This window comes from Neocloeon triangulifer, unplaced genomic scaffold (genome assembly GCF_031216515.1).
Source record: "Neocloeon triangulifer isolate White Clay Creek 2 clone unplaced genomic scaffold, ASM3121651v1 ptg000001l, whole genome shotgun sequence".
Lineage (NCBI taxonomy): Eukaryota > Metazoa > Arthropoda > Insecta > Ephemeroptera > Baetidae > Neocloeon > Neocloeon triangulifer.
The window spans coordinates 7292594-7307143 of record NW_026775544.1 but is presented as its reverse complement, the minus strand read 5'-3'; the positions used below and the strand labels follow the sequence as shown (position 1 = coordinate 7307143).

General features: G+C 35.5%; 4 protein-coding genes across 4 annotated transcripts; 3 read left to right on the top strand and 1 right to left on the bottom strand.

The window, feature by feature from the left end:
* The first annotated feature begins 622 nt into the window (after window positions 1–622).
* Window positions 623–2329, top strand: LOC132192450 (uncharacterized). The gene is made up of 5 exons (XM_059612424.1): window positions 623–703; window positions 792–804; window positions 1493–1782; window positions 1834–1981; window positions 2037–2329. Exons 1-5 carry the CDS (start codon window positions 623–625, stop codon window positions 2327–2329), a joined length of 825 nt encoding a protein of 274 aa, XP_059468407.1.
* Window positions 2330–2531: 202 nt separating this feature from the next.
* On the bottom strand, window positions 2532–5480 carry LOC132193366 (protein yellow-like). Its single transcript, XM_059613998.1, has 5 exons — window positions 5184–5480; window positions 4761–5084; window positions 3896–4157; window positions 3521–3837; window positions 2532–3445 (listed from the first exon to the last, which is right to left on the bottom strand). Exons 1-5 carry the CDS (start codon window positions 5457–5459, stop codon window positions 3266–3268), a joined length of 1359 nt encoding a protein of 452 aa, XP_059469981.1. The 5' UTR covers window positions 5460–5480; the 3' UTR covers window positions 2532–3265.
* Window positions 5481–5960: 480 nt separating this feature from the next.
* On the top strand, window positions 5961–10580 carry LOC132192443 (uncharacterized). The gene is made up of 10 exons (XM_059612411.1): window positions 5961–6244; window positions 6310–6636; window positions 6860–7112; window positions 7169–7488; window positions 7561–7758; window positions 8599–8817; window positions 9037–9354; window positions 9530–9782; window positions 9901–10214; window positions 10275–10580. Exons 1-10 carry the CDS (start codon window positions 6017–6019, stop codon window positions 10425–10427), a joined length of 2583 nt encoding a protein of 860 aa, XP_059468394.1. The 5' UTR covers window positions 5961–6016; the 3' UTR covers window positions 10428–10580.
* A 148-nt stretch (window positions 10581–10728) lies between these two features.
* Window positions 10729–14117, top strand: LOC132193621 (protein yellow-like). The gene is given in 7 exon segments (XM_059614400.1): window positions 10729–10992; window positions 11914–12198; window positions 12259–12594; window positions 12596–12887; window positions 13161–13474; window positions 13549–13626; window positions 13676–14117. Coding segments are annotated over 6 exon segments (1476 nt in total). The 5' UTR covers window positions 10729–10992; the 3' UTR covers window positions 13847–14117.
* Window positions 14118–14550: the final 433 nt, after the last annotated feature.

The window sequence follows — 14550 nt, the reverse complement described above, 5'->3', positions numbered from 1 at the left end:
AGATGAGGTTTATTGTGATGTAAGAAAGGAGCGTCTGAAACGTCTTGATGTTGCATCAAATAATTGTTTGAGATATATGTTTATGGTGCTAAGTTTGATGAACACCTTTTAATATAAAAGCAGGAATTACAAAGCGCACGTCTGATTCTACCGTAAACCAAGAGTTTACTAGTCCTTATTTCTAAAGCCCCCTTCTTTAGAAATAAGGTCAAGTAAAAAATGAGCAAAAGTCCTGTTGCGCCAACTGATTAAATAAATTTGTGAATATTATTTTTAACTCTTGAAGCTCTTACCTCTAGGTAAGTTGAAAGTTGTGAAAAATTGAGTTTTCAATAAAGGCAATTCTTATGAAAAATTTCCAATTTATCTCCAAACGTTCTCTTTATGATTGAAATCGATTAAAGTTATCAGAAAAAGAAGAAAAAAAATGCGTTTTAACATTTTCGGTTGCGGATGGAGAAAAACCGTTTATTAAAAATTTAATATGATGTATATGACGAGTGGAGAGTGGTGCAATGCCAAAAAAAGAACCAACAATGCATAGAACTCGGGTATTTTTCATTGTTGTGCTAGCGGAAGGTTAGGCGATTGTTTGACAGTTGCTCTCTTGTAAAATTTAAAAATGGGCAACGTTCACCCTGTGGCTGCGCCCATTGCTCACCCTGTGGCTCCGCCAATGCCCCCGCTGCCACAAAACTCCCAGGTAAATTATTGTGTTTCAGTATCAGTTCCTGAATTCCCATGATGAGATCAGTTTGTGGGCAAAATCTTTATTTTCAATTCGAATGTAGAGAATTCTTGCCAGTGGGTTATAGAGTTTTCAAAAATAAAGACGGAGAGCCAAAGAGGACATTTTCTGGGTAATGGAGACCTCATGAGCTTGAATCCGGGGTCAAAAAAGATATCCCATAATACCCCTGGCCTATTTTTGTAATAAGAATTACAACCAAACTACCGTTTTTATTTTGGCTTGATCCCCCCTTTGAATTTACCACTTTTTGCAACAATCAAAATAAGTTTTTATAAAGTTTTTTATTTATTGAGTTATTAGAATCTTATTTGAAAGTAATTTGAAAGTAACTTTTTATTGGCTACTCAAGTATTGATTTGCTGACATTTCTTTTTAATAATATGTCGCAACTCAAGAGATCAACAAAATTGCATTTAATTTTTATTCCCATTTCACTAATACTGACTATAAATCAGATTAGTGACATCGCTCTGTTGCGCTCATTCCAAACTTGCACTCCATCGCATTATAGAGTTGACTTCACTTACGTCAGGTAGGCCACCCATTTTACACGCGTAGTGCATCGGTGCAGATTTCCAAAATCGTTCCGCATCCCGCTCTCTAAATTTTGAAATATATTAGAAGGATGCACATCTGAGTTGTAGGCGTTAATAAAAATCATAATTTTTTTCAATGAGTTCAAATTGTGAAATTTAGACTAGAATACATAACATAACTAATTTAAACCCAATCATTTTCCAGCAAAACCAGAGCTTGCGGAGGCCTTGATGGCCAGAATTTCGGAAGTTTATGTACGAGAGTGCCCTAGGATCGATCCAGCATGCATGCACTGCCTTTCTCAAAGAGCAGAGTACCTGCTGGTGTGCAACTATCTCGCCCTCTGCGAGGGATGCAAGATTGACCAGATTGGTGCGAATGCGATGAAATGCCCAGTTTGTCACCATCTCTCTGGACTCCATGAAATCCTGAAGGTGTTTTTGGTCAACACTCAAACCGATGACAATCTCCAGGCTACCCTTGGACAAAAACCAGTAAATTCAAAAATTAAACTATGAAATTTTATAATTATTGAAAATTTCTAGCAAATCAATCTGAGCCGAGTTGACAACGAGACGCGGACAGTCTTACAGGGTGGGAAGCGCTGGCTCCTCCAGCGTCTCCGTCATTTGACGATTTCCCAACTGCAGGACGTTCTCCGGGCCAACGGCAGAGAGTTCAAGTCCTACTGGCGTAAGTCTTCCTTTTAAGAAACTAATTATAAAAATCAATATTTTTTTTCTTTTAGGTCTTCCAAGGTATGCTGATGAGGTGTATGACCTTGTGGAGACAGTGGACTTGAGGCCAGCAGCAAACACGAAACTGCCGTGTTTTGTATGCCAAGTAAATCCAATGAGCCACATTCTGATGGCTTGCAAGCACGTTGGCATGTGCTTTGATTGCAAGAATGCTTTACTGCTGCATGTTGGCCCTCCACCTCCTGCTGGATCTCGAGACGTCCGAGTGGTTTCCTGTCCTGTTTGCCGAGTGGACAATTTTGGCCATCAGATTACACGGATTGAACTTCAAGATCCGTACTAGCAACTCTGATGATGATTTATCACTCAAGTAAAAGTTAATTTGTTTGTTTGTTTGTTAAAAAAATATAGTTGTTGAAGCAAATGAAGCATTTTTGTTAATAATTTAGTTTTGGAATTGGTTTTTTTTTAAATCGGCTGTAATTTTGAATTGGGGTTTTCAAAAGTTATAAAATTTAAAATTCTCAGAGCACATGTTTATTTTCAAAGATATTTTTATTAAATTTATTGCAAGGAAAATTAAATATTCCAAATTTTACGTAAGATATATTAATATATTAAATAAAATGTTAATATCCAAACGATTTAACAAATAAATGAAATTATTCTAATCAACCTTCAAAAATATTATGTGAGATTATGAAACCTTTCCCTTTAATTTTAATTAATTAACTTGCAGAATTTATTATTATTATTACTTATTCTTCTCGGTCAATACAAAAATTTTAAATTGGAAAAAAAAAGAGAAGACAGGGTTTGGATGTTGTGCAGAGGAATTTAAAATTGTAATCAATTTAATGAAATGGTCATTTTTTAATGATAATTTTGCGCGAGATTGTATTAGATTGAAGGGCCGAAGGGCCAAAAATTTAAAACTATGATTGAATTATTTGACAAGGATTAAAGCTTTTGGAAGTCCTTTGTTTCTTTTTACTTTTTTATACTAACAAATTTGGTAAATATTTTTATAGAGTTTAAGAATATCCGTTTTATAATTTAAAAATAAATTAATTTAATTTAGTTTTGTAATTAAAAAATAAATTGTAAACGTTTAATAAAATTTTTGTTGAAAAAATTAGAGCTAGGTCAACAGAAAGCAAAAAAATTTACAAATATTTTAAATAATAATATGACTGGTTCAAAATTTTCATTCATTCACCTTGAAGGTTAACTTTAAATTATAGAGTAAATAATCTTGTATTTGTTTCTAAATTTAATCTTATGGTCGTCCGCGCACCTGCGATTCTCCTAATGTGGGAATGTAACAAGGCGTGTTGCGCACTGAAGTTAAAGCAGAGGCTGTGAATACGCGAAAATTAATTTCTGCCGGATTCAAGTTGCTTGTGAAGAAACGGTGGAAGCGCGTAGAAAGTGCCCAAATCCTGTCTTGCTTATCAACCTGTTTTTTTTTTTAATTAAAAAAATAAGAAAAAAAATTAAATCTGATGAACTTAATTTAAATTTTGCTACTGACCACTACCGTGGAGAGAAACTGAAGGGTTTCATCGTCACGTTTCAGAACAGCAATGTTTTGCTGGTCGTACAGTTTTGAGGAGTCCCAACAGGCGAGAGCATTTTGATTCACGAGTCCAAAGAAAAGAACACCTCGCGAGTCGATTCCGCAGCCAGCAGACTGCGACGTGCGCTTTGATTTGCCCGAAAAGAAAATCTGCGGCGATCTTCGAGTCGCGTTTTGCTCTTTCAAAGCTGAAGTGTGTACCCAAAAATGTTGCAGAGATGACATGGGGTTGTAGAAAAGTTTCCGTTCTCCATTAAAACCCTGAGGTGGGCCTGAATAGAGAAATATTAAAAAATATATATTAGAGATCAAATGAGAAATTAATTCTACCCAAAGCCAAGCCCACGATTCCGTCCATTAGTTCGAATTGAACACCGGCCACGTTAAATGTGCCTGCCTCAGGTGCGGGGTACATGGTCTTATCTGTGACCCGCCATGACCTCTCTGTGGATGTGTCAATTACGATAATTGCGTACGCGGCGGTGTCAGTCACGAAGAGGTACGCGTCTGGTTTTTCTTTCCTCCCGCATTGATTTGCGTTTTTGTACTCGACAGCAATGTTGGTTGGCTGAGAATTGCATCGCAAAACACTCTAAAAAATGTATAATTATCTATTATATCTAATTTATGTTTAACGTGAAAAGGAGTTTTATTGTAAATTAAAAGTTAAAATTTGCCTAAATACAAAAAAAATTATTGCAAATTGTCATACATGGAAAAATTTGTATGTTTCTTAGAAAAAGTTTTGACGCACATAATAGTTTAGATTCGAGTAACAAATAAACATAATAAAAAAGTTACTAGAAGTCGAGAAAACCAAATATTTTTTTTTTAATTAAAAAGTTCAGTGATAAATAAGTTTTTAAATAGTTGCATAGCATGATGTGCTATTAAATAATATTCATTCTTAACAAAATTTTAGAAACACAAAAAGAGATAAAAAGCAAATTTTTTATAATCATGTGGTACCATCCAAGAGCACTCTAGCGTTGCAGCCAATTTTTTTTTATAATCATATACATTTTATTACATTTTTTATTAAATATATATTTAAATATTGATATTTATACTAAATAAAAATTATAATATTGTTTCAAAATTAAATTATAAATTAAGTATTAACTTTTGGGCTTGTCACATAAGTACATAACCATTGCCTGTAGGACCAAAAATTAATTGCCGGCCAAAATCTTACCTCTGAAAAGCGGTGTCTGTAGATAATAGTATCTGTGAGAAGATCAAATGCAACAATTTGCGGGGGGCAAATCTGTTGTGCGCCAACCTTTCCTGTGTCCACGACCCACAGCCTCTTGCATTCGTCGACGGACATTCTGAAAACGGACGTCACCCCTTCGCAATTGCCTTGCACGTTGAGTTCAATGCTAGGGTACGGCTCCAATTTAGGGGAAGACAGAGTTGGTGCGTTTGATAGGTCTGTCGGAAGTGGTAAAGAGTTCAGGGTGGATGGCACGCCCTGGCGCCACCGAGGGACAGAAACAAACAGGCGCCGCTCGTCTGCCTAATTTAAATTTTATTAAAATTTAAAAAATATGATGGCTTTTTCATGTACAAAAAAAGGCTTTAAGCCATAATTTTTTTTTAATAAATATATATGTACCTGTAATGAAAGAGGCATGGAAGAATTGATCTGTACGAAGGCGCCAGATTGTATAGCCTGTCTGCGTATTTGTTCATTGGGAAAACGAAAATCGAGCTGTTTCCAGTTAAAAAGTTCCCGGAACCCAGCATTGGGATTGTGGTGACTGTTTGCCGGGGTTACTGTGGGCCTCCATTGCCCCTGCTGATGGTAATATTGCTTATCATCCCTACGATAGCCATGGGCCCCGAGCAGCACAAACGCAGCAAGCACAAATACGGTGATCTTCAGGCACATATTAGACGCACACTGCGTATGTTTTGCTCGTTTCACGACATAATTTCAAAACAAGGTTGTGGTTTTAATAGGTCGCCGTCATCTCTCTCTTTCTCGCAATTTCTTATTTTAATGAAAACAAAAATTGATACGCTAAATATGAATATACTTTAAAAAAATAAAAACAAATTAATCTTACTATGATCACAAAATTTTAACGATACGTTATGTATTGCTTCAAAATTTGATCTTTTCTCACGATTTTATTTCATTAAATGATAATTATAAATAAATTATTCATTGAAAAAATTGAAAAAAAAAAACAGAATAAGATATAAAAAATTTAATATTTTTTGAGCTACAATATTTACATCTTGCAAAGGGCATTTTTGTATCATTTTTTTGTTATTCTTACAATTAGAATAAAAATCTCTTTACCGCAATATTTTGTCAAAAGGAAGTTTGCAGCACACAAGGCGATAAAATTGTTTATAACAGTAAATTTGGTTAACCACTGGCCGATTAAGCACTAGTATCAAAACGTTTCACTTTCATAGTATATCATCCGGTGAACTACAATGGGAGAAAAAATGAAAACTTCTCTGTACTATTTTCTCATTTTCTCCTTCATTTCTTCAATATCGGGAGCGTTGGAAAAAAAGTTTCCACCTTTAGATGATGCCCGAATCAAGCAAGTATTTGGCTGGAAGCAACTTGACTTTAATTTTCCCACTGCCGAGTCCAGGGCAGAGGCGATCAGCAGTGGGGAATTCGACCCAAGATTAGTTCAAGTCACCGGCGTCCAAGTAATTCATTATAATTATTACAGTAAAAATACAATTATAATCATTAAAAAATTATTTTGAATAAGGTAGCAGGAGATCGCGTGTTTATACCAATGCCTCGCTGGCGCCCCAAAGGAATTCCAGCCACATTGGGCTTTGCAAAATACCCCTCCGATGACCCTGCACCCCCGCTGACCCCGTACCCTGACTGGGAATCGCAGAAAGTGGGCAATTGCGATGGATTGACGTCCGTTTTTAGAGCTACGGCGGACGACTGCGGTCGTCTTTGGGTTGTGGACACTGGAATGGTTAATTCTTATGAAAATGAAGATTCCCGTATTTGCCCAGCTAAAGTGGTTGCCTTCGACTTGAGTACAGACAAAATTGTCCTCTCATATATACTTAAGGATGAGGTAAGCAACTCACATAGGATTTTTTTTACAAAAAAGGTTTAGTTTTAGAAAAAAATTAAATTACGCGTCAACTTTTAATTTTTAAACATTAAATATTTTTATCCATCTCATAATTGAGCAATATTTTTTGCACCACATAATTTATTCATAATATTGTGCTATTCAATAATTTTATTCAATTGATGAGAACATTGAGTTAATAACATAATGTTTCTTAACACAGGTAGCCGTCAGAAATGAATCGCTTCTCGCCAACCTCAAGGTTGAATATCCTAAGGGTGTTTGTGGGAAACCCGAGGATGCTGTTGTTTACATCGCAGACACGACGACCTATGCCATTATAGTGGCTGACCTTTCCAAAGGACAGTCTTGGCGAATTGTCCAAAAGACGTTTTTGCCAGACCCCAAAGCGGGTACTTTTCACGTTGGTGAGGAAACGTACGAGCAGATGGATGGCATCGTGGGAATGGCCCTGAGTGAGACGGACTTTTTTTTTTAATTTCTCCCTAATATGAGCGAAAATTTTACATAGGCCCGCAAAAGAAGAGCGTCGACAGACTTTTGTACTACTCGTCCTTAGCTTCCTTCGACCAGCACTGGGTAAAAACGTCTGTGCTCCGCAATAAGGAGTTGGCCCTGAATCCACCTCGGAAGGCCTTCAAAACATCCTACCAACCAAGGCCCAGTCAAACTGGCACATACGCGATGGACAAAAATGGCGTTTTATACTTTGGTCTTGTGAACTCTGACTCCCTTGCTTGCTGGAATTCATTTGCAAACCCTTACGAGCCGCGTTTCTTTGGAATTTTAGCCCAGGATAGAAACGCGATGCAGTTTTTAGCAGAGACCGATGTAAGATTTTATATTATTATAGAACATTTTTATAAATGGAACATTAAACGATTACATTTTTTTTCGCGATAGATTGACGAAAAGGGACGACTGTGGGCAGTATCATCGCGAATTCAAAAGTTTTTTGCAAATACATTGGACCCCAAGGAAGTCAATATTCGCGTCTTTATGGCCGAAAGTACTGATGGCGTCGTCAAAGGCACAATTTGTGAGAGTGTGAACCTAAAGAAGAAGAAGGAAGAAAAGAATAAAAATAATAAAGATGAACTTTAATGCAAACAACATAATAAAAGACAAAAATTAATTCTTTTGATTATTGTGGTTTGCATTTCAGTATAAAACCAATATAAATATGAAAATAAATACAAATACAATGCTATTCATGAAGTCAATAAATATTAATATTTTGTTTTACTTGAAATTTTCTACAAAAGAAATTAATAAATTTAAAATTTTTGTATAGACCGAGAAGAATATATATAATAATAATAAAAAACGAGTTCGGATTTTTGTGAATGAGCCAATGGAGAAATAAAAAAACACTTTATACAAAATGTTTTATAATCCATCTAAAAATATAAATAATAAGAACCAATTGGGATATAGTAAATATTTATTTAAAAACGCTTAAAATTGTAGTGAATTTATTTGATATTTCAAGGGAATTTATCCTGCATAGGTAATAAACACAGTGTTGATTTTCCTCAATGTACAGAAATGTAATGTGTAGTTAAGTAATTCTAATTGCGCAGCTTTAAGAATTCACAAGATATTTTCTTAATTTAATTTAAAAATTAATTTTGTATTAAAAAAAACAATTTAAAAATTAATAAAGTAATTTTATTGGATTTTATATTATACATTTTAAAGAAAAGAAAACAGGAATACCACAACAACATTTTAGCTAGCGGTTAATGTTTATCTAAATTTGGGTTAACCGCAAGAATAATAACTCGGGTCACAATTTGATGTATTAATTTGATAATAAGTGACTCTACAGCACAAACAACACTCAACAAACTTTGACGGGGGGTTTCGCCTTGCATCTTAGAGGTATCGTTATAGGTTATTAGCATTGAAATAAAATGATAGCTGATTTTGACCCTTCAGATGTGGCTGGCACTTTTTGCGTGTCTTTTGCTGGCGGGCTGGCCACAATATGCACAAGGAAATGCAGACTTAGCCCAAAATGATCCGGTTGAGCAAAGGATCGTGGAAGTTTTTGGTTGGAAACAATTTGATTTCAACTACCCCTCTGAGGAGCAGCGTCAAGAAGCTATCAGCAGTGGATCTTTTATTCCAAATTCGATGGACCCCACCGGAGTTTTCGTGAGCATATCTTTTTTGCCTCTATACAATTTTGATTTTTTTTTTGATCCAGTAAAAAGTATTAAAGATTCAAAATACAATTTTATTGATTGATATGGATAATGTTGATAAAAGTAAGTAATTTTACTTACAAAGTTGCTATAATTGCATCAGTTAAAAAAATTTAAATGTATAAAATATTTATTGGCTTCATTTAAGTTATTTTTGAATTGTTAACAGGCAGCAGGAAATCGGGTATTTCTTTGTCTTCCACGCTGGCGGCGAGGAGTGCCTGCAACCCTGGCCTACGTGGAATACCCTTCAGAGAGTTATTCGCCTCGTCTCAACCCTTACCCAAACTGGGAGCTGAGCAAAGAGGGCAACTGCGACGGCTTGACCTCCGTGTTCCGCGTTTTCATTGACGACTGTAACCGATTGTGGGCTATTGACACTGGTTGGTCGCCGTCATGGCTCGTCCCTAACCGCATCTGCCCCGTCAAGGTCATGGCCTTTGACCTCGCAACCGACAAAGTTGTACTCCAGTACATACTGCCTCAGGTATATTATTTAAATAATTCCAAAATTAAACATATTTTTATCCATATTAGTTGCAAATTGTGTTTATTGATATATCACAAAGGCAATTGCTGCCCATATTAATTCATCAATAAATGTTAAAAGCATTAAAAAAGATATAAATCAATTATGTAATTTTTTTTAAATTATTTTGCAGCATGTGATTAAGAGCGACGCCCTTCCTGTCAATATTGTAGTCGACTTCCCAAAAGGGAAATGCAACAACCCAAAAGACGCCATTCTTTACATAGCGGACACTGTTGCTTTCTCAATAATAGTGGCCGACATGTCGAATGATGAGGCCTGGAGGGTCGTAGACAAAACCGTATTCCCTACGCCAGACCTCACCACGTTTCACGTTGGTGGCGAAACTTTTGACATGATTGACGGAGTCATGGGAATGGCACTAGGTACTTTTTCTCCTAATTTTTAGCTTTTTAATTATTTGTGCATACATCAATCAATTTTGAATAAGTGATTATTTCATTTTAATAAATGTAAATTTGCTAATAAATTTTATTTTTATAGGACCAAGAGAAGAAAATGGCGACAGAAACTTGTTCTTTTCCGCCATGGGGAGTTATGACCAGCGTTGGGTGAAGACATCAGTTTTGCGAGACAAAGAGAAGTCCAACACTTCACCTGGAGCATTTAAAAGTGGCATTAGCCCAAGAGGAAGTCAGACCGCCGGATACGCAATGGACAAAAACGGCGTCCTATTTTTCGGGCTTCTTACCTCCGACTCGTTAGTCTGTTGGAATTCTAAAAATCCATATGAAAGTAATTATTTTGGCCACCTCGCCCAGGATAAAACAGCTATGCAGTTCCTTGCCACTGTTTCGGTAAATTTTCAAAACTTGATAATAATTTGTAAGTTATTTTCATCACACTCTATCTTTCAGATTGACAGTTCTGACAGGATTTGGGCGGTTTCTACCAGAAACCAAAAGTTTGTATTGGACACCATTGATCCTAATGACATCAACTTTAGGGTTTTCATGAGTCCATCAATTGAAGTGGCCATCGAAGGGACAATTTGCAAAGGTTCTAACTGATTTAAATGAAAAATCAAATTTTGTTATAATTTTGTTTAACTCCGAATTTTATAAATAAATTTCAAAATAAAATTTGTAACTTGAGAGAAGATATATCATTTAGCAGAAGAAAAATAAAGAACAGTTTGTTATATTATAAATTAAACAAAAATGATCTTTGAAACTTAATTACCTTTATTTTGCTGCAATAAAATTTAAAGCAACTTTTCCTTGTAATAAATCAAGTTTTGTTTGCAAATGTTTGCTTCGTTAGCATAATTATCTATTTGCAAATAAAAAGGATATTAGGACGCAGAGGGTACCAGCATCTTCTATTTGCAGTGCCAAAATTGAGATTGATTAATTGGGTTAAATGATTTAAATAATATGCCCCACTTTTCTACAACAATAAGCGTCATAAAATCCACAAGTTTTAAAAGAATACAAGTGTAAACGCTAAGTTTTGTTTACATGACTGACTTTTTTATCATCCATGGAACACAACAAAATTAAAATCACCTGAGACAGGAGAAGCACTGGCAGGCCGAGCGTCGCGCGGTGAATTTGGAGCGAAACATTTGGCAAGGTAATGGGGATTGAGGATTCAATATACCAAATTTATTTTTTTCATTACATTTATTTTGCCTATTATCAAAATAATTTTTTGGAAATAATTATTAAATTAAAAGGAAACTTCTCATAAATACTGATTTCTATTCTTGAAACAAATACAAATATTCCAAGATTTTCAGTTTTATATAAAAAAAAAATGATGGATTTTTATTATAATAGAGCTAAATAATAAGTAAGCAAAAACTGCTTTCCCTTTATCGTCCTTAAAACTTGGAATGGAACGATCTGTCAAACGCCCTGAAAGATTTTACTGCTCAAAAATGTCTCCCATTGTCTAAAAACCTTTAGTAGCAGCAACAATTTAAGTGATTTTTTTTTAATATTTATTTTATGCTTTATGCTTTATGATTAATGTAAAATTCGGTTGCGGTCCATATCAGAGTAGACCTTTTCTTTCGCTCTGCTTATTAGGGTCTTGTTCGCCGGAAGTTCCGCCGTTTCTTCTCATTTTTACTCTATATGTTGTAACTTAATTGAGAAGAATGAGCCATATTAATAATTAGTGTTCACTTGCACAAATTGCCTTTTTTTCTTACATTTATTCGTTTAGATTTTACTATATTTAATAGTCTATTAGTTGGTACAGCGGGTACAGAATAAAATGGAAATATGAATTAATTTTTTATTTATTTACTTTTTTTTATTAACTTCAAATTTTAACCAAAAGATTTTCATAATGCCACGAAAATCACAACATTGAGGAAGAAAAGAAAGAATGTTAATATAAATTTTTCTTTAGTCCCAATTTATTATTTCTAAATCAGTTCAATGAAAATTACGTCCAAATATTGTTTATTATAACTTGATCAGAGCTGAAACAATAAAAACAGCGATTTTGAAATAAATATTGATGTCATAAAAAATTAAATTTCAGATGAGGTCTGGGTTTTTCTTACTCGGCTTGCTTTCTGTCGGAGCGTCAACAAAAGGTTACGGCGGTTATGGAGGCGTAAAAAGACCACCAGGACAAGGTCAGAGTTGGGAAAATTCAAGACAAAGTCGAAATGGGAACATTTCTCAGAACTCTCAGCAAAATCGTTTGCAGGAGGTTTTCAGCTGGAAACAGCTGGACTTCAACTACCCCACACAAAGAGCACGAGATGAAGCGATCCGAAGTGGCGCATTTGTGCCTATGATTCCAGAGCCCATTGGCGTTACTGTTTGAATAAATTAAAATTAGGAAAAATTAGAAATTCTTTAAAATTATTTTATGTAATAGGCGGGGTCCAAAAATCGCGTTTTTATCTCCATCCCGCGTTTTAAGAATGGAGTTCCGGCGACCCTGACATATGTGAACTATCCATCGCAGTCATCATCACCTCTTTTGAACCCTTACCCAAACTGGGAGATGAACCGCGAGGGAAATTGCGACGGTATCACCTCCACGTTTAGAGTCAAGGTGGACGAGTGTGATCGATTATGGGTGCTGGACACGGGCTTGGCAAACTCATTTATAGATCCAAAGCGCATCTGCCCCCCACAGGTTCTGACCTTTGACCTCAAGACTGACAAAGTCATCAATAAATATCAACTTCCCAACGTAATTATTATTCATTTTTACTAGAAGTTTTATGTTGTATTTCAATTTGGGACAGGCCGTTTTGAATAGCGACTCACTGCATGTGAGTATTGAAGTGGAATATCCACGGGGCACGTGCGGCAAGCCATCAGACGCGGTTTTATACATAGCAGACACGACTATATTTTCCATAATTGTGGCGGATTTGTCGACGGGCAAAACATGGAAGGTATTAGACAAAACTGTTTACCCATCGCCTGAGGCTGGAACTTTTAATATAGCAGGAGAATCTTTTGAGTTGATGGACGGTGTAGTGGGAATGGCATTTGGTATGAGAAAAAATTTAATGTGAAAATTGAAATTTTTTTTGCTATATTTAGAAAAAAAAATAATTTGATATATTTATGATACGAGTCACTTTGAGTATTGCAATATTCTATAGCAGAATCCCTGGCGATTTGAAAAAAAAAAAAATGATCTTTTCTTTTTTGCACGTTCAAAACAAGGCAAAGGATTTTTTGAATTTGAGCACAAAGGAAATGTTAATCGTTTTGCCACAATAAACAGGAAAGCACTTTAGTCAAACATGATTGTTATTTCAGGACCAAAGACCGACCCGGGTGGACGGAAGTTGTACTTTTCGGCCATGAGCAGTTTTCAGCAGCGATGGGTGCAGACATCAATTCTCCGCAATGAAACCACCGCAACAAATTCCCCAACAGCTTTTCAAACCGGCGCCCAGCCAAGGCTAGATCAGAGTGCGGGATGTGGCATGGACAACAATGGAGTGCTCTTTTTTGGTCTGGTCACAACAGAAACATTGGCTTGTTGGAATACACGAAACCCCTTTAAATCAAGATACATTGGCAAACTAGCCAGAGATAAAACCACTCTTCAATTTCTAACATCAGTTAGTGTGAGTATTTTTTAAGGGATGGAATTTATTATACACAACTTTTATTACTAAATAAAAACTATACAAATTTTCAGGTTGATCAGAGTCAACGGCTCTGGGCCATCTCGACCAGATTACAAAAATTTGTCTTAGAAACGATGAGCCCGAACGAGGTAAACATTCGCCTATTTATGGCAAATTCAACTTCCGAGCTGGTAAAAGGCACCGTTTGCAACAGAGGATCTCGACCAGGAAATCAGTTTGTATTTAAACCATGACCTGTGGAAGGGCGGTGGCGCTTCCCCGCGTAGTCCAGTCCGCGGCGCTTGTGGGGTGCCGAGTGGAGCCCTGTGGAGCGACCAACGCCGCCCTCTAGACACTCTACAACAGTAGCAAATAGCGACGGTTCTTTTTGGTATTCAATTGAGCATTGAAAAACTTTTATCAAAATTAATTTATTGAAAACTTTTGCATCAAAATTTCATGCATAAAATTTAAAATTTAATAGAATGGAATACTGTAATTTTGAAACAAATTGTCTCCTTTACTCTGTATGGGACAATACACACAGATGACGTTGAAATATAATTTTTTGTACCATCTTTGGATATATATTTCATTTTCAACAATATATATATAATTTTTTAAATCTTCCATTTTCTGCTTTTAGATTACCAAGTTAATTTTTTAATGAAACATAATAAAATAAAATAAAAAATGTGATCTTTCCAATTTTGGTTTTGATAAAATTACATAAATTTATAATATGGTTTTCATGGTCTCTGATAAGAGTGTCGCGACAACATTTTCGATGCGTTTAGCTTGACAATGGAGATGACAAACTTACTGTGACCTCGCAGTGTGTATGTGGTTTTTTTTCTTTTGTTAGGTGCATTAAAGAGGAAACTTTGTACTAAAACAAAGAATCAAAATTTAATCTGGCTGCAAATGTATTTTTACTTTCAAAAGCACTCAGTTCAAAAGACAAAAGCATTCAAAATATGCGACTTACTGCACCATGCATTTCCTTTTAAATTTTTTTTTAACACAAATATGGGTAAAATTTATATTCTATATTATTTTTGTTCTATCGTGTC